We start from the raw sequence: 24,925 nt of genomic DNA, 5'->3' as shown, positions 1-24,925 counted from the left end.
TATTTGTCATTAACAATCCATCTTTTTTCCCACCGAAATGAAATACCCTTTGCTATGTGTTAAATGCTTATGTATGGGACTTAACTTTGCGTTCTTTATTATATATTTTCTGATCTAATTGCCTGCTATTCCCATGCCACTACCATGTTTTGAGTTGATTTTAGTGACTTTGGGGTATATCTTATCTGGTTAAGAAATTTCCCTCTCATTATTTATTTATTTATTTGGGGGGCTGTGTCTGTGGCATGCAGAAGTTCCCAGGCCAGGGATTGAAGCTGTGCCATGGCAGTGACAACATCAGATCCTTAAGCTGCTGAGCCACCAGGGACCTCCTCTCTCTCATACTTCTTATTTTTCATGACTATTCTAAGGTTTTTATTCTTCCATATAAGTATTAAGACTATGTATACAGCTCTTCCTCTACTTACGCTGAAGTTATGTCCTGACAAGCCCATCATAAGTTGAAAATATCTTAAGTCGAAGATGCATTTAAGGAGTTCCCTTCGTGGCTCAGCTGTTAACAAACCCGGCTAGGAGCCATGAGGATGCAGGTTTGATCCCTGGCCTCGCTTAAGGGGTTAAGGATCGGGCACTGCCGAGAGCTATGATGTAGTTTGCAGATATGGCTCAGATCTGGCACGGCTGTGGCTGTGGTGTAGGCTGGCAGCTACAACTCGATTCGACCCCTAGCCTGGGAAAAGAGCAACATTCGAAATTCAAAGTATGGTCTCTACTGAATTTATATTGTTTTTGCTCCATTGTAAAATCGAAAACTCGTAAGTCAAAGCATCATAAGTGGGCAGGACCTTCTGTCAGAATAAATTCCTTGAAAAATCACGTTGGGATTTTAAATTGGAGTTTATAATGTTGCTAGGGAGAGAAATGAAAGTTTTTGATAGAAAGTCTTATGATGCTTTAATTCAGCCCCTTTTTTCAGATTTTGTTGAGGCCTTGAGTCGGCTTTTGTAATTTGCTTCATACTGGTCCAATGCTTCTCTTGTTACATGGGTTTTTTTCATTATGACGAATATAATTTTTCCCATTTTTATTTCTCGGTGTTGATGGCTCGAATAGAGAAACGCTATTTGTTTTGTGTGGTAACCTTGTGTTCCTTTACCGTGCCAAATTCTCTGAATAAGTCTCACAAATTTTATTAGAGTGTTTTATTTGTGGAGCTGTACAAACATACCATCAGCAGACAACCAGATAGATGTCCGTTCTGATATTTATGTTAGTTCTTTCTCTTTTTTGTCTTTTTTATAAGCTAGAATCTCTAAGACAGTGTTGAGTAATAATAGGGATAAGAGGCCGTCTTGTCTACTTCTGAATTTTATTTGAACAGGTCAGTGTTTTGCCATTTGGATTAATATCTAGCGTCCATTTTTGGTAAACAGCCTGTATTATTTTAAGAAATTTCTTCCTAATCCTATTTAACTTAGAAATGTATTAAGGGGGTTCCCATTGTGGTTCAGCGAGTTAAGAACCCAACATAGTATCTGTAAAGATGTGGGTTCGATCCCTGACCTCGTTCAGTGGGTTCAGGATCTGGCATTGCCCTGAGCTGTGGTGTAGGTCGCAGACTCGGCTCGGATCCCGAGTTGCTGTGGCTGTGGTGTAGGCCAGCAGCTGTAGCTCCAATTGGAACCCTAGCCTGGGAACTTCCATGTGCTTCAGGTATGGCCCTAAAAAGGGGGCCTGAAAGGGCTTGTATGAGGAATACAGCTGAATTTTATCAGTTGACTTTCAAGCCTTTCTGGATACCATTATTCGTATAGTTTCCCTCTTTAATTAACTGATATAATGAATTATGTTGATAAATTTGCTGATACTGAACCGCCTTTGCGTTTCCAAATGTAATCCTATGTGTCAGTAATTTCTGTGAAACAACCTGGCCCAGATCTCAGTGGCTTCAAAAATAAGAGTCATTGCTTACTGCTCATGTTTTCGTCAGGTTAGCTGGGGTGTAGTCAGTCTAGTCTGGGCTCTGCTGAATGGCTCTGCTTGTCGCTCTGGGTCTGTCAGTCTGATGGGCTGCTTTGCTTCAGGTTGTGGTGGCTGGAGCAGCTCTGCCCAGGTGACTGTTACTCTCCTGCTGAGGCAGGCAGGCCAGGCTCATGTCACAGTCACTGCGGAAATGCAAGAAGTAAGGCAGAAACGCATGGCATCTTAAGGGTGGGATATGGCACTCTTTGACCTCATTTTATGTGCCCAAAGGCATCTGGCTGATCCCAAAGTTAAGGGGCAAACCAGGTTGATGGCAGGAAGTCCAAATCACATGAAAAAAAAAATGATTGGACACAGGAAGGGGTGAAAAATGGGGGCTAGTGCTATAATCCACCACGCCCTATGTAGCTGTAATTTCATTTTCCTAAAAGATTGCTGGGAATTCCCATTGTGGCTCAGTGGAAATGAACCCGACTAGCATCCATGAGGATGCTGGTTTGATCCCTGGCCCTGCTCAGTGGCTTGAGGATCTGGCATTGCCGTGAGCTGTGGTATAGGTCACAGATGCGGCTCAGATCTGGCCTTGCTGTGGCTCTGGCGTAGGCAGCTGCAACTCCGATTTGACCCGCAGCCTGGGAACCTCCAAAGGCCATGGGTGCAGCCCTAAAAAGACAAAACAAACAAAGAAACAAATTTAAAAAAATGATTGCTGGATTGTCTTTGCTAATTTCGTATTCAAAATTTCAGCATCTATATTTTAAAAGTGAGTGTTTACAGATTTCTCTTTGATAGTCTACTTTGCGGATCTGAGTATTAAATTGAGATTCGTGTTGTAAAAACAATGAAGGGAGTTCCCACTGACCTGCTGTGTAGATGACCCCAGCAGCCTTCTCCACCGAAGAAACCAGTGGCCAACACAGCCGCCCTGGGGACCCCCCCCCGCTGCAGATTTCATCGGGTCTTTGCCCCCACAGCTATTTGCCTTTGCTGCCGTCAGCCACCTGAGTCCTTCCCCACTCCCTCTACCCTGATCCTGCCTGAGCCCTGAATTCGCACAGGCAGCCAGCCCAGGCCTCTGTGGCTGCCTGAATGCAAGGTGCAAACCTCGACACCCACCACCACATGGCTGACCCGCATCACTGTGCACACTCTCAGGGCCAGACCCGCAGCCATGCACTTGCACACTGCTGGCCTGACACCCATCGGCAGCCTTCATCAACTCGTGTGCACCTGGGGCAACATCCTACAGCTGTGGAGGCGCACGCTGTGAGCCAGGGCCCCTGCAGCTGCTGGCGGGCCTGGATCTGGCCCTGCCGCTTGTCACTTGTCTGCACCACTAGGCTCTCCTGCAGCAAGACCCACCATCTGTGCACCTGTACACCTCCAGCCTTTCTCCCAATACTAGTTTCCACTACCATGCACCCATGGTGAGACCCTGCAGCTATGGTAGTATGCCTTGACTGTCGGGACCCCATGGTGGCAGGGCACCTGCAGCTGGGCACAGCCCTTGATGCTGGCCCTGGCCCCCCATGATACAGATGTGTTTGCCCAGGGCGCCTGCTACTACACAGGCACCTGCAGCTGACCCCCACAGCCAAGCATATGCATAGCACTGGCATTGGCCACCACCACTGCCTGCCTTGGTCTCTAGCCACTGGACCTGGTGGTGCCACTAAGGACCCCAACAGTCCCTGAAGCCTCTGCCGACCCCCCACAGTGCTCTCCAAGGATGATACGGTTGTCGATGCTGTGGACGCCAATGGCCTGTGCCGATGAGTTCCCATGTTCCCACAGACCTGGAGCCACTACAGGCTTCCCCTCTTGGTGCCTTGAACCGCTAGACCTGGGGTTACTACACCCTCCAGCGTGCGCCCACTTGAAGGTGAAGGTCTCTTTTTACTGAAGTGAGTCCATTAAGTCTGGAAGAGGTGACTGCCTCTTCAAACACAGACACCTATGCGAGGGCAACCCGACTCCACCAAAGGTACATATAAACTTCCAGTAACTGAACCCGAACCAATGGAGATCAAGAAACTGCCTGACAGAGAGTTCAAGATAATTCTTTGAAAGATGCTTAGAGAGCTAAAAGAGAACACAGGTAAACAACTTAATGAAACCAAGAAAATAATACAAGAACAAAATGAGCTCCTAGACATTGGCCATGCAATGCTTTCTTAAAAAAGGATATGACACCAAAAGCATAAGCAACAAAGGCAAACATTAACAAGTGGAACCACATGAAGCCAAAAAGCTTCCAGACAGCAAAAGAAACAGTCAACAAAGTGAAAAGGCAACCTATGGAATGGCAGAAAGTATTACCAAACCATACATCTGATAAGGGATTAATATCCAAAATCTATAAAGAACTCATACAATTTAGTAGCAAACACCTCCAAATAATCCAATTAAAAAATAGACAAAGCACCTAAATGGATATTTCTCCAAAGAAGACATACAGATGGCCAACAGGTACATGGAAAGGTGCTCATTGTCACTGATCATCAGGGAAATGGCAAATCAAAAGCAAACTGAGAGTTCCCTTGTGGTGCAGTGGGTTAAGGATCCAGCATTGTCACTGCAGTGGTGGCTTGGTTCACAGCTGTGGTGTGAGTTCAGTCCCTGGCCAGGGAAATTCTATATGCTGTGGGTGCAGCCAAAAAAAAGAAAAAAAATGAAATATCACCAATATCACCTCACATCTGTTCAAGTGGCTGTTATCAAAATGACAAAGGATAAGCAATGCTAGTGAGGAGGTAGAGAAAAGGGAACCCTAGTGCACTGTGAATGGGAATGTAAACTGGTGCAGCCACCATAGAGAACAGTATGGAAGGTCCTTAAAAACTTAAAAATAGCGATTTGACTTCTGGGTATTTATCAGAGGAACATGAAATTACTATCTTGAAGTGACATCTGCATTCTCACGTCCACTGCAGCATTAGTCACAAGAGGCAAGACATGGAAACAGCCCAGGTGTTCACCGATGGATGAATGGATAAAGAAGATGTGGTATATATACACAATGGAATATTAGTTGGCCATAAAAAAGAAGGGAATCTTGCCATTTGTGACAACACGGAAGAACCCTGAGGGCATTATGCTAAGTGAAATAAGTCAGATGGAGAAAGACCAATACTGTGTGATCTCACTTGTATATGGAATCTAAAAACATTGAACTCATAGAAACAGAAGAAGAGTGGTTGCCAGGGGCTGAGGGTTGATGGAAGTGGTTAGCTGTTGGTGAAAGAGTACGGATGTTCAGTTAGAAGATGAAGAAGTTCCAAGAATCTAATATACAGCATGGCGACTCTAGTTAACAATCCTGTATTGTGTATTTTCAAGTTGCTGTGAGACTCGAGCTTTAACGTTCTTATCACAGCAGCAATAAAGTAGTAACTTGGTGTGGTGAAAGCTGAATTAACTAAGCTTATTTTGGTACACATTTCAGAATATAAATGTGTATCAAATCAGAACACTGTACATGTTAAACTTACACAGTGGTATGTGTCAATTATATCTCAATAAGCTGGGGGACAAAAAGAATGAAAGGGCTTTACCTCTATTTTATGGCCTGGAATTTTTTTTTTAAATTTATTTGGTCGCATTCATGGCATGTGGAAGTTCCCAGGCCAGGAACTGAACCTGCGCCACAGCAGTGTCCCGAGTCACTGCGGTGAAAACACTGGATCCTTAACCCACTGCGCCACAAGAAAACTCCCAAGAATAGTTTAATTGATATTAAAATTACCTTCTTAAAAAAAAGTTGAATTAAAACAGGGGAACCACTCTGTTATGATGGCTTTTTCAGTGGTAGATATTTACTCATTTTTTTCAATCTCTTTCTGATAATTGACCTATTCAGCACTTCTCGTTGCATTAATTTTGGTTTCTGAAAAATCATCCCTTTTCTCTAGATTTTCAAATGTGCTGCCGTAGAGTAATATTTTATAATTATTTAAAGCTTTTATGTATACTTTTTTATTTTCAGTCTCAATATTTATTCTTCCTTTTTCCTTAGTGAGCCTTAGAAGAGGGTTATCTGTTTTATATGGCTTTTCGAAGAACAAGTTTTGGCTATCATTAATTCCACCTTTTTCTGTTGTTAAAGCTTTTTCCTAGTTCTTTTCCGTTTAATTTCTAGTTCTTTCCCACATATCTTAAGATGAATACGAAGTTCCTGTATCTTCTTTGTTCATTCATACCAAAGACATTGAAGAATACAATTTTTCTTTCTGAGTAAGGCATTGACTGTGCCAAGTAGGTCTGAGAATAAAGCGTTCTTTTAAATTGCTTTCTAGATAGTTTGTAATTTCACTTTTGATCCAGTGGTGTTCTTGGAGTGTATTTCTTAATTTCTGAACAGTTATTCGTTGCATCTTTTAAATTATTTAAAATTTGTAGCTCTTTTGCTTGGAAAATCTCTGTTCTGTTACCTTTTTACAAGATTACTGCCTTTCCTCTGTCTCTTCCCTCTTCCTCTAGAAGACGTATTATTCCTCAGGAGGTACAAGTCTCCTACTTCTTCCTTCATGAATCCCTGTCTTGGTGTTTTCGACTTTGTGCTCCGTGATTCGTCTTTCACGTTCTCTTCCAGGTCACTGTTTTGGGTCTCAGGAGGGATCATCCTCTTTTTCAGTTCATCTACTGAACTGTAATAGTTGGGGCATCACATTTTGTAGTTTCAGAAGGTCTTTTTGGAGACCGCACTTGAATCTCTGTAAACGCCTACTTTGTTGTTACAGCTGTTGTTTTTCACGTTGGCGTCTGGCTGTCTTCCCACCAGTTTTTTTGCTTTAAGCACCCACTGCTTCCTCAACCTTCCTCTGGGGCCTGTTTGCTGGACCCACAGAGGTGGTTATCAAGGATTTTGTTGTCAGCCCTTAGCGGTCAGCTCATGGTGGGACGCGGGCTCGGAGGCCCTCAAGTGATGCGAAACCAAGTACCTGAAGGAAGTCGGTCTTCCCAGGTCTCCTGGCAGAGTCACTCCCTTCACTGACATCGTTTGCTCCTCTATTTCCTTCTCTCTTGGCCCCTAGGAAGCCTAGGAGACCAGGAATTCAGGTCTGCTATTTTTTTTTTTTTAATTTTAGGGCTGTACCTGAGGCATATGGAAGTTCCTGGGCTAGGGGTCGAATTGGAGCTACAGCTGCCGGCCTACACCACAGCCACAGCAACACCAGATCTGAGCCACATTTGCGACCTACACCACTGCTCACGGCAACGCCGGATCCTTAACCCACTGAGCAAGGCCAGGGATTGAACCTGCGTCCTCATGGATACCAGTCAGGTTCGTTACTGCTGAGCCACGATGGGAACTCCAGGTCTGCTATTGTCTGTTGATCTCCTGGTCTCCTTGGGCCAGGCCTTCTGAATGCTGCATCCAGCTTTGCTCAGCCCTTGAAGGAGAAGGCGCCACAAGGCTTCCTTCTGCGGAAACTCCCACACCGTCTAGGACTTGGCTCATATCCAGGTCTCTCTGCAGACCTCAGGAGCTTTTTGGCTGAGGAGAGGCAGGCAGCCTGGAGTTGGGAATAGAAACAACCTGTGCTTAGGTCACCATCTTCCCAGAATCTTCTATAGCTTTGAAAGAAAAAGAAGGAAGGCCGTTTGTTTTTTAAGAACACAGGGCTGGTGATGAGGCTCAGGGTAGAACCTGTATCAGCAGTCGTGAAAATAGAATTGCTGAAATATTGCAGTAAGAAGGGGAGTGCGCGCGCGCGTGTGTGTGTGTGTGTGTGTGTGTGTACACAAAGTGGGAGGAGCTAGGAGAGGGAAGGTCTAGAGGGTTCAAGCGAGAGAGTTCAATGTTTCTAATGACTTCAGCTTGAAGCATTAGAGGAAGCGAGGAAGCCAGAAGTCTCTGGTATTCTGAGAAGTCACCAGGCCTAGCTGCAAAAGATAACCCAGAAGTGGCGGCTCATATAGAGATGTGTGAAGCCACACCGTCTGAATGTCACAGTGTCCCAAGAACAGTGACTCCTGCTTCCAAGTCTGCCTCTCTCAGTGGCAAACTCTAACCTGGACCACACAGCAAAGGGGCTTCTGGGTAACCCAGCAGCTGGCCTTGGTCATGAAAGACAGTGGTGGCTGAGCTGACAAGAGACAGCCGAGCACAGCAGGAAGGCCAAAGAGGAGCAGGGCAGGACAGTGGCTGTGGCGAGCAGGCCTCCGGGGAGGCGTCCTGGTACCATAGCTCTCTTGACGGAGTGCCTTGACGTGGCTCTCAGAGATGTCCTGTCCACCAACACCAAAGCTGGAGCAGCACTCACTCACTGGTTATGGATTCTTCCCGAATCCTGTGGTCCATGCCAGCCAGGGCCAAGACTGGTATGTGAGCCTTCTTGACTGTGTCAGCATCTGGCCATGCAAAGTGCATAGGCTTCTGCAACTGAAAGACCTGCATTCAAATCCCTGTGGTGCTACTCACTCCCTGGGCAGGTCAATTGCTCTTTCTCAGCCCTTTTCATTACTTGTAACTGAAGGGTGACAACATCAAACTTTTAGGACAGTTACAAGAAGGAACTGACAGTTTATATCAAATACCATATATTAATTGCCTCTCGTGTTTTGGGTCACTAGTCTTGCTGCCTTGACAACGCTCCCCATGCATGTGTGCAGAGAAGCAAAATGATGGTATTGCTTCTTTCCTTTTGTAGTAAGTAGGGACCCTCAAAGTGGCTCCCCTTGAGCTGGCTGAGCAGCAAGGTGGCAGGCAGATCCCCTATCACTGATCTGTGGTGCTCACCCCCGAGCAGACAACAGTAAATTCTGCCCCTGCAGGCGGGGGGATGGAGGGAGACGGGAGCCTTTGTGTAGCAGAGTGGAATAAATATGGAGGAAAAAAAAAGGGACAGGGAACAGTCCTGCAAGAGCCTGGTAGCGGGAGAGGGGGTGAGAACATGGGAAGCAAAAGAACACTGGAGGCTGCGCTGGCAGCAGTGGAATAGAGGAGAATAAAGAATTCCAGGGAGTTCCCACCGTGGCGAAACAGGACAGGCAGCGTCTCTGCAGCACCAGGACACAGGTTCGATCCTCAGCCTGGCACAGTGGGTTAAAGGATCCAATGCTGCCGCTGCAGGGTGGGTCGCAACTGTGGCTGGGATGGGGTCCCTGGTCCAGGAATTCCATATGCCTCAGGGGCAGCCAAACAAACAAACACACCCCCAAACAAAACAAGCAAAAAAAGAATTCCAGAAGTGGGACAGTGTGTCCAGGAGTCTAAAGAAGAGCACAGTCAGCTGCAGGATGGCGGGTATAACTACACCAGCACTGCGATGGGAGCTGTCGCTGCAGCTGTGTGGCAGGTGCAGATCCAATCCGTGTTGGTGGAATCACACCAGCAGGGTCACGAGCAGCTCCCAGGGAAGGAGCGGGCAGGCACAAGTGTCTCATTATTATTTGGGAGTTCCCATCGTGGCTCAGCAGAAACGAATCTGACTAGTATCCATGAGGACGCAGGTTCGATCCCTGGCCTCGCTCAGTGGGTTAGGGATCCGGCATTGCTGTGAGCTGTGGTGTAGGTCGCAGACGCGGCTCAGATCTGGCGCTGCTGTGGCTGTGGTGGAGGCTGGCGGCTACAGCTCTGATTTGACCGCTAGCCTGGGAACCTTCATATGCCATTGGTGCAGCCCTCAAAAAACAAAACCAAAACCAAACGAGTGTCTCATTATTAGAAACCTGGCTTGGTATTTCTTGACCATCTGTATATTAGCCCTCTTTCTCTAAAAGGTGACAGTTATATGCAGTACGAGATGGGTGTGAGGGCTCCGTGGGCAGACATAAATTCCAGCCCCAAACCCCGGCGCTCCAAAGAAAGTTCCAAGCCACTTCCCAAGAAGCCAGGGAAGTTGGAGGCAAAAGGGCGACACAGTGACAAAAGAGTGACTTCAACTACCAGAGGAAGGGGAGGATTCTCAGAGTCCCTCTTTACCAAAAGCCTGGGTTCTGCAGCACAGACAGACCCTAGACCCTGCCGCCCGATGAGCAGCCCCCTCACACAGCTGGATAGGAAGCCCTTCCAGGGAGGGGACTCCTGATGCACCTGACACCTCTCCCCTCACCGCCGTGGGGGGGGGGGGTCAGGTGTTGGCAGAAAATGAATGAAAGCCCAATCAGCCCTGAGATCTCCATTCCCACTCTAATGCTTGCCTTTACTTCTCATTAAAGAGAAATTAAAGAGCCACTAATTATTCCATGACATTTACAGAATATGCAGGGACTTTGGACGCAGAAGCTCCTCTTTGAATCTCCATCCCGGGTGTCGCTTTTGAAGGCAGCCTTGGGCAGGTCGTTTGACCTCCCTGCCATTGTTTTCTCCTCTGGACGATGGAGATATTAATAGTCACTAATTCAGAGGGTTGCTTTGAGTCAAAAATGGCAGAATCTGGCTCAATGTTTCGTGCAGAGCAGGAAACTCAGTAAAGTAATTAAATGGTGTTACAATGATGGGGCTGTTTACGGCGCCTCTGACGTGCCAGGCGCTACGGAAACCGTGGGGTGGTCACGGGGGCAGTCAGTCTTAGCAGCGTTTCACCCAGTCCTCGTCGTCCTGTTGAGTCTCGCTGAGCATCCGAGACGCGGCCAATGGACGCGCGCTAACAACTTACGACTCTATCCAGACCCTTGTACGAAGTAGAATGCACCTGCCTGTTAGCACTGCAATAGAGCCAGGAGAATGGGGGCGAGAACAGGATTTGAAAATCATCGGGAAGCTGACCTCGGCCGAGGTCTTTCGTGTGGTGTTTACTGGGAGAGACGAGGGCTAGGTCCTCTGTTTCGGATGTAGAGAGAATTAGGACGATGCCGTGAAGAAAAGGCCACTTTGATGACCCGTGTCTCTTGGTGTGGGAGCTCCGGAAGGCTGTGGACCGGTGGGGGGATTCTGAGTCGGGAGCAGCTGCTGTCTAGTGATGCTCCCTGTTCGGGAGCGAGAGAGAATCCTGGAACGTTGTTTTCTCCTTCACTGGAGAAGAAAGGGACAGACCATGGAAAGACAGATTCCTTCCTGACAGGCACCCCGACATCGCATTACAATGGTCGAAATGTGCAACTTCCAGGGAGGCAGAAAATCAGATACATTTTTGGTGTAGATTGCAAAGGTCTTTGTGTAAAGCCGTTTTCAGAGGCATCATTGACATCTCCCTGTCTTATAACTTTCCCCTACTCTGAAGATCCTTTCTGGTCTAAAGAAGGGCAAAGAAGAGAGTCGACTTGGATCAAAAATGATTCTAAGTTTCTCCTGTCGGTTATCTATTGCTGTGTGTGACAAATGACCCCCAGACCGAGTGGCTTACGGCAAGCACTTTGTTGACAATTTGGTGGGTCAGGAATGGGGATGGAGCGCGGTAAAGCGGCCCTTTTGGGCTCCATGAATTCTGCAGCCTCGAAGCTGAAGGGCTGGGAGCTGGCTGGGATGGTTTGAGTGGGGTCGTGTCTGGAGCCTCGCTGGTCAGCTGGGTTCCTCCGTTCTTCACACAGTCTCTCCGCCGAGGCTGCCTGGGCTTCCTCGCAACCCGGTGTCAAGCTGTCTGCCTCTTTATATGGTGGCTGGCTTTCCCCAGAGAGAAGGTAGAGCTGCCAAATCGAACGTTTGGCTGGGAACTGGCACAGCATCACTTCGGCCACATTCTTTTGGTAAAAATAAGTCCCAAGGCCAACCTGGATTCAAGAGGACATTACCTCTAGAGAGGGGGGTGGCCTGTGTGTACAGCATTAGGAGAAACGTTTGGTCACTCTTCCAGTTGCTATTTCCAGATAGCTTATTACCCTAAACGTAGCAGCTAAACACATCCATTTAATTTTGCTCATAATATGATGGGTCAGGAGTTGGAGAAGGGTGCCACTGGATAGTTCTCCCCTGAGGGGCCTCTCACAAGGTTGAGGTCAGATGTCTCCTGCAGCTGTAGTAGTCATTTGGTGGTTTGACTGGGCCAGCTGTCGCCCGGGAGCTCGGCTAGCACTGTCTGCTGAAGAGCCTCGATGGCACCTCTCCTCCATGGGTGGTCTCAGGGTAAGCCGACTTTACGCTGGGTGGCTGGATTTCCCCAGAGCAAATGTCCTAAGAGGGCCAGGCACTGCTGCATGGCCTTTTCTAACCTAGCCTAAAACTCCCACCATACTCGAAAGACTGAAGCGGTCACAAGCCTTCCAGAATCAAGGGGGGTTGTCACGATGCCCACCTGGCAATGGCTTCATGACTCTTCCCACCTCCTATGTCGCAGAAATGCACCAGCTCCCCTGTGATTCTGATAGAAAGCAATCTTAGGTCATGACAGAGATAAATACAGGAGGGCTTGAATCAGAAATGAACCCTTTCAGAGCTCCAGCGTTTGGATCTCAAAATTCAAGTTGCTGAGATGTGAGCTTAAAAATGAAAGGGACTTCTAACTCCCAGATCTTGGCCAATGGGCCTTTCCTTACCTCAAGGATCCTGGCTGGAAGTGTAGCTTTTGCCAGGCTGCCTTCTTCTGAACCAGCTCTCCGCTGTGAGGTGTTTTCACAAATGAAAAACACATTTGGTCCAGTGAGAAGCAGTCTTATAACTGAAACATCTAATTTGGTGGTTTCTGATGACAATGGCTTTGCACTCAGCCAGTCTAAACCTGCCAGGAAAAAGCCCTAAGTGGATCTGTCCTCTGTGGCCCCACTCACCCTAACCTTACCCTCCAGCACAGACAGTGGAACCACGTGGCATCTTGCCCAGAAGCATTGCTCAGAGCTGCTGGGGGATGAGCAGACCTGGGATCCAGAAGCCAGTGTCTTGTAGCCTTTGGGGACCAGCAGGAAACGGGCACCAGGGCCAAGAAGATGAGACTCTCAGTACTTTTTCCACTTTCCTACCAAAGACTCAAGCCCAGCCCCTTCCTCCAGAAAACAACCTGGCCCTCTTCAGAGGGTGGCCGTGCAGCTTTTGGTTCTAGCATATTGCTTTAATTCCCGGACCCAGTCACTTGACTATAGGAGGTAACTCCTGCGCCCTGTTGTTTTATCAGATGTGTGGCATTCTCGCTCACGGGAGAGGCAGGGATGGGACAGATGGGACCATTTTGCCCTAGAGACAAGGCAGGGAGAAGTGAGGGGATCAGGGGCAACAAATTGCTAGACCGAAAGTGAAGGAACGTCCACCTCAGTGGGGTGGGGGCAGATGCACTGGGAGCGGCAGAGAAGCGCAGCAGACTTGAGCCTGGGCTTCACTGAGATGCTTCAGAACTGAGTCCATGTGGTGGTGGGGAAAAGACCACCCTCACACAGAGGTCAGATCTTCCGGCAGCCCACCACCCCACATTACCAAGGAGCCTGGGGGCTGGATGCTGGAGCCTGCCTTCTTCTGAGCCAGTACCAAGGACATTCCGTTCATCTTAAACATCTCGCAGGGCTTCGCAAAAGGGAAAAGCCTCCAAGCCTTTCACCAAAGAGGCTGCCTGAGAACCTCCCTAGCAGGGTCTGCAGCAGCTTTGTTAGAGGAGATTGCTTGTCCTGGTGCTTGGATCTTCATCATCTTTGGTTTCTGGCATGAATGATGATCTGCCCGGCTATGGACACACATCGCTATGTGGTTCTTGCACGAAGTGTCTGTTTTCTTTCTCCTCTGATTATTTCTTCTGCAGAGTGGTTTCTGATGAAGCAACACCCTTTGTTGTACCTGTTTGCCTTCATGGACAGACTCCACTAGCACTCCCAAACAGGCATCTTTTCAACTGGCCTCAATCGTCTTACCTAACTTAGGTTTAGTCATATGTTAACTGTTACTGTCCTTCAAGGAACAAGGTGATATCTGGTTTCCAGCTGGAAGTTACCCTTGCTGGAGATGCCGTTGGTTGGTAATAGAGCTTATGGGTCGGGGAGTCTTCTCTGTGCGGAGAACGTCCCTGGAAATGTTAGCATGTCGGGAAAGCTGAGACCCCCCAGGACGGTCACCATGCTTAATGACCCCCCAGACAGAGACGGACCCTTTTCCCAAAAGACGGTGGTGTTGCTTACTGGAGTTAATGTAGACAAGGCACATGTTATGTGTACACAAGAAAAGGGGTGTGTGTGTGTGTGTGTGTGTGTGTGTGTGTGTGTGTTTGAATGTGCTGAGTTAAAGGAGTCTGAAAAGACATAGGGCTTTAGAATTGGCCGGTAGGTCCAGTGGCAATGAGCTTCTTCCCTTTACACAGGCTGATAGGAGTGTTGAGAGAGCAGATGGTCCCAGAGAAGACACTGAAAAGACAGACCCACCTGGTTTCCTCTCCCGGCTCTCCCAGGGTTCTTATCAAGCCTCCACCACTTACCAGCTGTGTGTCCTCTGGACAAGTTTCTTAACCTCTCTGAGCCTCAGTTGCCTCATTTGTAAAATGGAAATAGCACTTGGAGGACTGTGGTGAAGATGAAATAAGATAATGTGCTAAAGCATATAGCATGCTGCTTGGCACAGGGTGGGTGCAAAATCCATGGTACTCGACCATTATTGGGTGTAAACTAAGGACTCTTTCCCCTTTTCCCCTTCACTTGTCCTCTAAAGCCACCCAAGTGTCCATCCCTTTTGAATTCCCGTCATTGGAAGAGAAATTCCTTCTTTCCCAGAGTACTGATATTAATGATCTAACCTTGGTCGGGTAATCATATTGTGTCATCAACCTCCAGATTATTAGATATTATTTACAAGAAAAATGGGCCTGGAGTTCCTCCCAGACCAAGGACAGAGGCTGCAAATCGAATTTAGAGGGTTGCTGACCTTTAGACCCGGGCTGGAGGCAGGGCAGCCCACTCTCCTGGTCTTGAAAGCCACAGCAGGCTCTCGTAATTGAGTTACCGGCTGGGATTCAGTAGGACTAATCCATCTATATAATTTCTGGTTTAATGCCATTAACGAAACCGAATTAAGGAGAGCGGGTGGAGTTGGGTGGGACGAGGGCGGGGGGGAAACGGATTTTCTGCCTGGGAGTCGCTGCTGCGTCTCCACCGCCAGGCTGGAGCCTGTGGTCTGATTAATGGACAGCTCTGAGCACCAAGTCCTGCCAGCGGCCACCTCAGTCCCTCACCAGCGCGCGGGGCTTCCGGGTATCCGCGCGCTGAGAAAGGGCCGTCGCGGAATGGGTTTCCCAGGACGTCCCAGGGCTACCCTGTCCCCCCTTTCCTTTCTCTGACTCTTTCTCCTTCCCCATCCGCTCCCCTCTTGTACAATTTCTGAGCGGTTTTCCTCCTACTTCAAATCTGCAGGGACCTTCCCTGTTTTGTCACCAGCGTGCTCCAGGCGACATGTCGACCCCGCTAATCCCTCGCCAGCATTCGCCCCAAATCCCACCCCACTCCGTCGGTCAGAGCTTGGCCATCCCGGGTGGTGGGCACTCTGCGCCTAGTTTGCCAACCAGAGCGACCAGCCCTAGGAGGAGGGGCCTGCGTGCGGGGGCGGGGGGTGGGGTGGGGGTGGGAGGTGGCAGCGGCCGCGGTCAGTTTCACTCTCTGCCCTCCTGACACCCAGATCCCAGCGCGCCCTTCTCACGGAGATTCCGGCTGTCTCAACTTGGGCAGCTGGCCGGAGGCGAGGAGTCGCCGACTCCCGGACTGAGATTCCACCGCTCGGTGCAGGCGCCTGCCAAAAGCGGAGTCCCCAAAGTGTAGGTGGCGACCAGCGCGGGGCCCGGGCAGCGCTGCGGGGAAAGCGGGCGCCGGGATCAGAGGGGGGAACGGGGGCCGGGGAGGGGGCGCGCGGGGCGGGGCGGCGGCGGCGGCGGCGGCGGCGGCGGCGGCGGGGTGGGGGGGCGCCGCCGGGCTTCGATCTCGCTGGCCCACCGGGCGACTCTGCTCCGGCGGCGCCCGCGGGCCCTGCCTGCCCCGAGGGGGCCGGGGGACGCCCGGCCGCCAAGCTCGCCCGCACTCCGCTGGGCTCGCCGGGGTTTGGCCAACCCGCGGCTGACGTCGGCGCGCCCCTGCCGAGCTCTCCTTTTACTACAGCCCGCAGGCGGCTTTGTGCCGGCCCCGCCCTCGCCGGCCCCCGCCCCCCGCCCCCCGCGTGCCCACACCTTGCAGTTTATATAGAAGGCGCCGCCGGGCCGATTCGCGGCTCTCTGGGACCCGAGAGTTCTTTGGAAGGAGAGCGAGAGCGAGCCGGGGAGCGGGCGAGCTCCGAGGGGGTGTGGGTGTAGGGAGAGAGAGCAGGTAAGGGCCATCGCTTCCCGCTCCTTCGCCCGCCAGCAACTCGGGACCCCCTTTTGGGCAAAATTACAGGAACCTGACCGTTGGTTCACCAGAAAGAAAGGGGCGACCCTCCCCTCTCGATTCTCCGCGGGCGAGGAGCTGCGCGGCTCTGCGGTGTAACAGGCTCACACGTTGCTCATCACATGTTCAAACATTTCCCTTTCGGGGAGGCTCGTTATTTTTAAGTGAATATTTTCGTCTTTGTTTTGATTTTTTTTTTTTTTTAACCTTCCTCGGGGTTTTATTTTGATGGAGTTGGCGGCCCGCAGCGGATGGGGAGAGGCGGGGGAAGCAGCCCGCCGGCGCGCGGGCAGCCCACCCAGGCAACTCCCCGCGCGGCCCGCGCCGGCCCGGCGAGCGGCCCGCGCGGAGCCCCGGGGAGGCTGGCGGCCGAGCCGGGGAGTCCCGGCCGCACCTCTCGGCGGCCCCGGGGATGGCGAGCGCGGCTCCTCCGCGGGCGGGCAGGAGCGGCGGGCGCGGGGCGCGGAGGGAGCGCCGCGCCGCTTTGTCTCTCCACTTCTGGAGCCAGGCGAGCGGCTCCTCCCGCGGCCGGCCGCTCGGGCTCGCGGCGGCGGCGGCGGCGGCGGCGACGGCGGCGGCGGCTCCTCCTTCACCCCTCTCCTTTCCTCCCCACTCTCTCGTAGGCAGCGGCGGCGGCGGCAGCGCTGGGGAAAAGCGGATTCCGCCCGGAGCCACACCGAGGGGAGCTCGCGGTCGCGACTTGCCGCCCTAAGCACTCTCCCAAGTCCGGCCCGCTCGGCGAGGACTTCCGTCTCCTGGCCGACCCTTGTCAAGCAAGCTGGGATCTATGAGTGGAAAGGTGACCAAGCCCAAAGAGGAGAAAGATGCTTCTAAGGGTAAGCCCGCCTGCCGAGTCCGCCGGCTTCCCTTCCCTAGCTTTCCCTCGCCCGCTCGCGTGCGCGCCGCCCTTCGGCGGCTCCCGGCCGCCCTCCTGGAGCCTAAGCTGCCCGTGACCTCTGCGACCCCGGGCGAGAAAGGGGGGGGCCGGGCCGCTGCGGGGGGGGGGGTTCTGGGTTTGCACCACTTTCCCTCCTTCCTCGTGGAATTGTCGCCCCGCGAGTGTCTCCAGCCTCTTCCACTTCCCCTCTGGACGCACCGGGGTGGCGCTGCGGGCAGACGAAGCTGCTGCAGCCCCGGGCGCCGGGCACAGCGCTGCCTGCTCCTGGCCGGCCGCCCCTCTGTGCGAGTGGTTGTGTGTGCGTGTGCGCGAGTGTGCATATGTGTGCTGCGCGGGTGCAACATGGTGACATACTCAGGAATCTGCCCCGCTCCGAGAACCCGAGCCCGAATCCACCTTCAACCCCCCTCTCCCCGCCCCCAATGCAAACAAAGAGCCTGGCCGAGACGCAAGACCCCTCCCCCACCCGCCTTTCCCCTTCACGCCCCCTGCTCCCCAACTCTCCACGTCCCCTCCCCCGAAAGCAGGAGGTTGCAACCTTCGACACGCCGCGTGCAAAAGTGAGCAATCCCGGTGCCCCGGCGCCGCCCGTGCTGCGCCTCGGCAGCCTCGCCAAACCCCGGGAGAACAAAGGCTCCGGTCCCCTTGCCACTAGTGCCCGGGCGCGAGCGGGCCTCCGGGGGAGGGGAGAGTCCCCTCCCAACGCTCTCTGGGGTTTAGCCACCTGGCCCGCGGGCGCCCAGCCGCGGGTCCCCCGGAGAGCGCTTCTCGGCCTGGGGCCTCCCACCGGCGGATTGGGGAGGCGCAGCGCAGCGGGGCTCAGGCTGGGAGAACTCGGGAGAAGGAAGGGGCGTCCCCCTGACCCCCCCACCCCCAGCTCTAGCGGTTGCCTTGCTGAGGGACCCGGCTTAGCTCCGGAATGTAAACCGGAGACGGCCTCCTTGGAGACCCGGGTGCGGACAGAGGCGCTGAGAGGGGGTGTGGTAGAGCTCCGGGAAAAGGGCAGGTGCCTTAGGCATGGCCACAGAGCCGACGCTGGAGCGGGCCCCTGGCACGCCGAACCGCAGCGACCCACGCCGAGTCCTCGCTGCTGCAGGCGTGGGGCTGCAGTGGGGGGAGCCCCAGCTTTCGTTCACGGGGCCCCAATTCCTCCTTGAGCCCAGGGGGTTCCCTGCCCTCCCACTCCTTTCCCTCTTTTTCTCCTCTCCTCCTCCTCGCCTCTCCCCATCCCTCAGAGCGTTCCTTCCCCGGAGATTCTAGGGCAGCGCCAGCCCTCCCCCGCGGAAAGTTGTCAAAGTCTGCAGCTCAGGGCCTTCATCCTTGTTTTTAAATGGAGCCGGTTCTCTCCCATCTAGACGAAAAAGCGTCGACGAGAGGCTAGAGAAGTTTGTGGGGGGCTCTAGATCTGTTGGGCCAGGGGTCAACACTGGCCTGTCTCAAGGCTGGAGGTCACCTCACTCACACCCGCTGGCTGTCTGATGGAAACCGCCACCTGGAAAGTAGAACTCCTCCTGCTAGACTTTTCCAGAGCTTGCCTAATTGCCTAATTGTTGTGTGTTTTAAGTAGGCATTGGTATGATGAGCGAAAGTGACTTCCGGTGGTTTGTTTCCACCCAGGGCCCCCGAAGGGTAAAGCTCTTGAAAATTGTAGCCCCCATTGATCCCAGGCAAGTGATTGTCCTTCTGCATCTGGGAGTGTTTCAGATTTGTTTCTGGAACTTTGGTCCCTGCTTTCCATCAGGTGGTCACCCAAGGTTTATTTCAGGCTATCTTTGGGAGGACCCTGAAACCAAATTCATTCACAGAAAAGGAGATGCTGTTTTAGGAAGGTAATCTGTAATTGTCCAGAAGGGCGTAACAAGCCTGGAAACCTGAGGACAAGTTTCCGGAACTCAATAATGAAAATTTTCACTAGGCGGATGTCATAACATTTTCTTATGTTGACTCACCACGTTTGAAAGCGAATACCTCTCTGTAGGAATTGTGTAATTAGCATTTGGAATTATGGTTGTAATTAGAATAAATTAAAGTAATTTTACAAGGCAACTTTTCAGAGGGGAGTTGACTTTCCCGAGGAGATGGGAATCTTACGGCTGCTGAGAGCCGGAGTCCCATTCGGCCTTTCTGTTGGTTGTTGAATTTAGAGCATTTTTGATACAGTGAATGCCTGATGGCCCTTAGTATTTTACCCTTTTACGAATGTTCAGAGTCTTCTGTGACGAGCTCTTAAAGACAACTTTTTACCTTGGAGATGAAAGGTACCAGGTCTATTTATATTTTCAACCAATAAACTTTATTGACCATATTCACGAGGAGGTTTGGTTATTTACAAATTTCCTCCATGTAGGTAATGTTCTTCGGACATTTTCAAGCTAAGTGACTCATGAGCACACTCTGTGCAACAGAGCAAGATACAGGATTGAACATCTAATGGGTACTTTGAATATACACGCTTCTTTATGAACACCGGCGCGACGAATGATTGAATCAAGTCAAATAATTTAGTAGCAGTTTGAATGAATTTCCTAATCTGTTTTCAGAGCCGACTGCTCATTGAAATTCGGCCTCCCACCCCATCATTTGGGATTCATGCCCACAGCCTATCATAACTGCATAGAACATTATCATAGAGTGCAGCGGTTCTGGAGTTTCGGGAGCACAGGTAGTAGATGATGAGTAGGTTCTTCTGTGCCGCTTAATGAAATACGGCTTTCGGGGCATAGAGATTGCTGATTGTCTTTTTAAATGACGCCCTTCGACTCATGGGGCTTAAAACCAGTGATGGACAATGATCTTTCTGATAACCTTTTCCATAAGGTCGCCAGACAGGACCAGACAGACCCTCCTCTTGGGAGGGGGGAGGGAAGCGTGATTCTATTTGAAACTATTAAAATGGCCTCTTACGCAGCACATCATCTTTTGTGTGTTTATTGAGGCTCTGCGCAAACTTTTAAGCTGGCAGAGGTATACATAGTTGGGGGCACTCGGCTCCTGAACAGGAGGCCCTGTTTCCATTTCAGGGACAAGGAAAGCATTACCGTTTGTTTGCTCAAGCAGATAGGCACTTAGCTTTGACTCACTCGTCTCTGCCCTGTCTCTGCCCTGTCACCTAAGATCTTTGCCCCAGTTCTTCTTCGGAAAAGCACTCTGTCTGGTTTACTGCCACTGTGTTCCTGTGGCATCCAGAAAACGCCGTCTGTTACAGATAAATCCAAACCATTTGTGGATCAAGTGAAAGCGCTGGCTGGCCCTCATGTTCAAAACTGTCCTTTGGTTTGTAGCTACCTGTTTGGAGTTGGGTGTGTTTTTTCAGCAGTCCCTTCCCATGTGCTTAGCCAGGGAGCCATCACATCCAGGCAAGTCTCAAGGCCACATGGGTTGTGGCTTCTCTCTGTGCTACGGGCAGCACTAAGGTCAGGCCGGCTCTCTGCTGGCCGCGGGGCCGTGGAGGACAATTCCATGCAGTGGAGGACAATTCCACGCACAGGCTGAGAAGCCGGCCACTTGCACAGCTGTTGCTCTAATAGCTGGCGGGGCCCACGCGCACGTATGGGCTCAGCTCCTGCCTGGCCTCTTCCAGTAGCCTCTCTAGCCGTACCCAAGAAAGACAGGGCATTGTGGTCGGGTGGCCAGTGTATCGAGTCATGAACCCCGAATGCCATTCCGAAAGCTCTTCTTGGTCTTGGTGGATTAGTGCAGTTGCTTCTGTCAAGTGTCTTTCCCAGGCTTGGGCCCGGCGAAGCCGGTGTTTAGAGGCATCCATTGCCCCGCCCCCAGCCCCTTCCATGAAATCATGACGTTGGTCCCCTCTTATTAAAAACCAACAACCGGGGAGTTCCCGTCGTGGCGCAGTGGTTAGCGAATCCGACTAGGAACCATGAGGTTGCGGGTTCGGTCCCTGCCCTTGCTCAGTGGGTTAACGATCCGGCGTTGCCGTGAGCTGTGGTGTAGGTTGCAGACGCGGCTCGGATCCTGCGTTGCTGTGGCTCTGGTGTAGGCCAGTGGCTACAGCTCCGATTGGACCCCTAGCCTGGGAACCTCCACATGCCATGGGAACGGCCCAAGAAATAGCAAAAAGACAAAAAAACCAACCAAACAAACAAAAAAAAAAACAACAACCTGGAGTTCCCGTCGGGGCGCAGTGGAATTGGATCCGACTAGGAACCATGAGGTTGTGGGTTCGATCCCTAGCCTCGCTTAGTGGGTCAAGGATCCGGCGTTGCCGAGAGCTGTGGCATAGGTCGCAGATGCGGCTCGGGTCTGATGTGGCCGTGGCTGTGGTGGAGGCTGGCAGCTGTAGCTCAGATTCGACCCCTAGCCTGGGACCCTCCATGTGCTGCAGGTGTGGCCCTAAAAAGCAAAAAAACAAAACCCAAAAAACCCAACAACCGTAATCTCTCTGCTACTCATGTCTCTGCTACTCATGTCGGGACTTGTTTTGTCCCCTGGTGCGTAAGTCATCATGGACCAGTGCGATTTTTATGGAGCATCACAAGCTCCATATTTTCCTCTGTGCAGAAGATGGTGAGAACAGCCCCAGTGAGGGGGTGTGGCCGGGGGCATGGCTAGTCTGACTCGTTAAGTCTCTTCCAGGGGAGGGGCGAACAGGGTCCCCCAATCCTCTTCATCACCATTTCCAGTGATGGGCAGCTTCTTGACTGACAGGCCGGAGCAGGAGGGGGATGCGGCTTAGGGTTGCTCTATCTTCTCTCCCTGCTGCCTCCTTTAAGCTTCTTTCCAGTACAGGTCAAATCCTTAGAAGGGATAGGAGGCCTCCTGGGGCTGGAGATGGGGGTGAGGTTGGAGTGGGAGTGGGCAATGCAGGATGGGTGAGAAGCAGAGAGCAAGCTGTGGAGGAGAGGTCTCTGTCCAGGCCTGGTGCAGCGAGCAGGATCGAACCTGGGAGAGAACTGGGAGCGGGGTTTGGGTGCTAAGCTGGAGGGCTGCTTGGTGAGGCAGTCGGAAGGGAGATGAAACTGTTCACAGTCCAGGTCTCTTTGCAGCTGTGCTGTTTTATGTTCAAATCACTCCTCATTCTGGGAATTACAATCAACACGGAACAACCAGAATGTGTTGCAGCTCTTCAAATATATCCAATAAAAGGGCTTTCCAGCGTCGGCTTCATTATGGCTTATATTTTTGGAGTTGGGAAATTTGAAAGGAATAGAAGATAATCGCCAAGATTAAACAATTCAGGGAGAAAAAACCCCCCATGAATTAAAGGGTGGCGGGTGGAGGGGCTCCTACATGTCGCCGCCCTTGCTAAGCTTAACGTGATCTTTGAAATGCGAAGATTATTAGGCACATGAGATAGCTTGAGCAATTAGTAGAGCAGGCAAATGTCTGCATAAATCATTGTCTGCAGTCACCAGTTTATGTCTCCCTATCGGGCCCATCCAGAAGACATGGCAGCAGTGGGATTTCTAGGCACAGGCTGAGGGGTGGACCTCAGGTTCGTCCTGTGCGGCTTCATCCCAGTCCATCCTCCCCACCTCCCAGCGGAGCCGCTCTGTTTGTGATGCCCCAGTGCGAACAACCCACGTGTCTCAGATTTCTGACATTTTTAAATACGGCATTTTATCCCTTTGGTGACCGCCATGTCTTCCTGAAGCATTTCTTAGGGTTGTGCATTTCCGAGTAAATGATGCTAATTTCCTAAAGAAAGTGAAATAGTCTCTAGTAATCCTGTTGACCCCGCCTCCAGCCTGCAGGTGCAGTTGCTTGAGTTGGACGGCCATTTGTTCTAAGCTACAGCTGTGTTTCTCAGAGAATTAATCCTGAAAATGGGAGTTTTGTATGGAAGGAGATAATTTCTTGATTCTTGGGGCACCGGGGCAAGGTGAAGGGACTGTTTTATCAGGGGTCTGGGTTTGTAATAAACATTAAGCCTCAAAGACAATGACCGCAGGTTGAGATTACAGTTCTCGTGCCCTCCTCATGCCTCTGCCCTTGTAAATTACTTGCCTGCGCATTGATTTTCAAAGGGAAATGGTGTCGGTCTCACTGGCTAATGACCTTCCCCGCAGACCAAGGGCAGAGGGTAGTAGGTGTTCTGGTTGGTTCTTTTAAACTGGCAGCACCTTGGGCTTTGTCGTGTAAGCTTGAGGGGGGTGCATTGGGACTGGGCTGCGCTCAGGCCTTTGCTTGGCCTGCCTCTGAGCCTTCTGCAGAGACCTCAGATTTGGTTGGGTCAGTCCCTGATGGCCCAAAGGAATTCTCAGGCATCCCTGTCTGTCCTTTCTGGGCCCCGTTAGTAGGGCCTGGGAAGAAGAAGAAAATCTGGTAAAAGGCAGGCCTGGTCAGAGGCCAAATTATGAAAGAGTTAGTAAGAAAAAAAGTGTGCAAACCCAGTTTCCTTTTGTGTCATGGAAGATTCTAGACAGTAACACGCACAGATCTTAAGTGTACAGCTCAGTGAGTTTTGACAAATGTTTACATCCACGCAGTCAGCATCGAAATCAAGATACGGACTAGTTTCTTCACCCCAGAAACTTGTCTCGTGCTCCTTTCTTACCATCCCCCCTCCCCCCTTCAAAGCAACTATCGTTTTGACTTGTGTCATGGAATTTTAGTTTTCCCTTTACTGAACTGAATAGAAATGGATTCCTGCAGAACAGGCAGGCTCTTGGTTTCTGAGACCTGGCCACCTCACGTTCAGCCTGCCTCCTTTTCCTGGTGGACCCCTTCTTTCCGTATCCTCCGGGTTCCTGGAAGACCCCCCCCATCCTGCCCCACACTAGGGCACTCAGCAGGGTCTTGTATTGGCAGGCCCTGAAGGAGTATATTTGAATGGGCTAAGCAAGGCAGGAAATTCCTTGAAACTGGGGTATGTTTTATTCATCATCGAATAACATTAATGATCATAATTACTATCGTTATCATTATTACAGTAGCTTCTACAGCATCGAGCACTATTTACTGGGCTTGCATTACTTTTTATGTAGCTCTCATTTAACCGTCATGATAGCCTAATGAAACAGCGAATAGTATATCCGGACTTTGGCGATGGGAACATTGAAGCGTAGTAGGGCGATTAGGTAGCTTGGATGAGGTCACACAGCTAGTGGGTCGCAAATCACGAGCACAGTGCCTGGCACCGAACTTCAGTTTGCCAGAGGCAGGGCTTCAATTAATTAAGGAATCAAGGACTTAATATCCATGGCTGATTTTCTGACATCTAGGTAGGCTGGAGAAGTAATTGTGGTTGGGGTCTTATAATCATAGTTTTTCAGAGCACTGACTATATATATGCCAGGGGTTGACATGAAGTATCTCAAGCTAGTCGAGATAGACAGACAGACGACTCGTATTCCCATTTGACTGATGAAAAAGCAGCCTCAGGGGTTGAGACCAGAGTATGGTCAATCAGCTGAAACGGTGAAGCAGGGTTTGAGCCAGGTTTGATCAACTTCAAATCTACCTCTTAACCCCTGTGTTACACCGCCTCCCTAGGCAACACAGTTGAGTCTTTCCTAATCCACCTTTGCAGAATCACTTGCCATCTGCCAATGTGGGCCCGATTAGGAAGAGTTTGCCTATACAGGCATGAGTGCTCCCAGGCTGCGATCTTTGTGCAGCCAAACAGATCTCTGAACAGCTTTCTCGAATGACTTTTCCATACCAGGCATTGTACTGGGCCTGGGCATACAGAGATGAAAGAAACCCAGTCCTGCCCTAGGCCCGAGGGGTGCCCTTTGCTTCCGTTTTGGCCTTGGATATTCTGACTTCTTACTTTCCAGTGGGCATCTACCCTCACTTGGCCATGACTGTGACTTTCAAGATTTAAGCATCTGTCAGTTTGAAAATAATGGCATTTTTTCCCAGAACTGTGTCTGCAAGCTTGTTTCACCTGCGTTCTGAAGATTACACGTCCTTTTAATTCACGAC

At 51.0% G+C, this 24,925-nt stretch overlaps 1 protein-coding gene across 6 annotated transcripts in view; it reads left to right on the top strand.

Annotated features, from left to right (window-relative positions):
* The window catches only part of FGF13 (fibroblast growth factor 13), a 495,908-nt gene that overhangs the window by 6,073 nt on the left and 464,910 nt on the right, over positions 1 to 24,925 (top strand). For 2 of the 6 annotated variants that reach the window (XM_085008911.1, XM_021080533.2), the window contains exons 1-2: positions 15,633 to 16,080; positions 16,764 to 16,976. In XM_085008911.1, the coding sequence (XP_084865037.1) occupies positions 16,928 to 16,976 (49 nt within the window). In that variant the 5' untranslated portion in view covers positions 15,633 to 16,080; positions 16,764 to 16,927. Of the gene's footprint in view, positions 1 to 15,344; positions 15,540 to 15,632; positions 16,081 to 16,763; positions 16,977 to 24,925 lie in introns of those variants that run through there. The other 4 variants (XM_085008913.1, XM_021080531.2, XM_021080530.2 and 1 more) reach the window with 3 other exon arrangements.

This window comes from Sus scrofa, chromosome X, assembly GCF_054392235.1.
Source record: "Sus scrofa isolate SSC_HxYL_T2T_F1_AM1 chromosome X, Sscrofa_HxYL_maternal_Yorkshire_Landrace_v2.0, whole genome shotgun sequence".
NCBI lineage: Eukaryota > Metazoa > Chordata > Mammalia > Artiodactyla > Suidae > Sus > Sus scrofa.
This window is presented reverse-complemented; position numbering and strand designations above follow the sequence as displayed.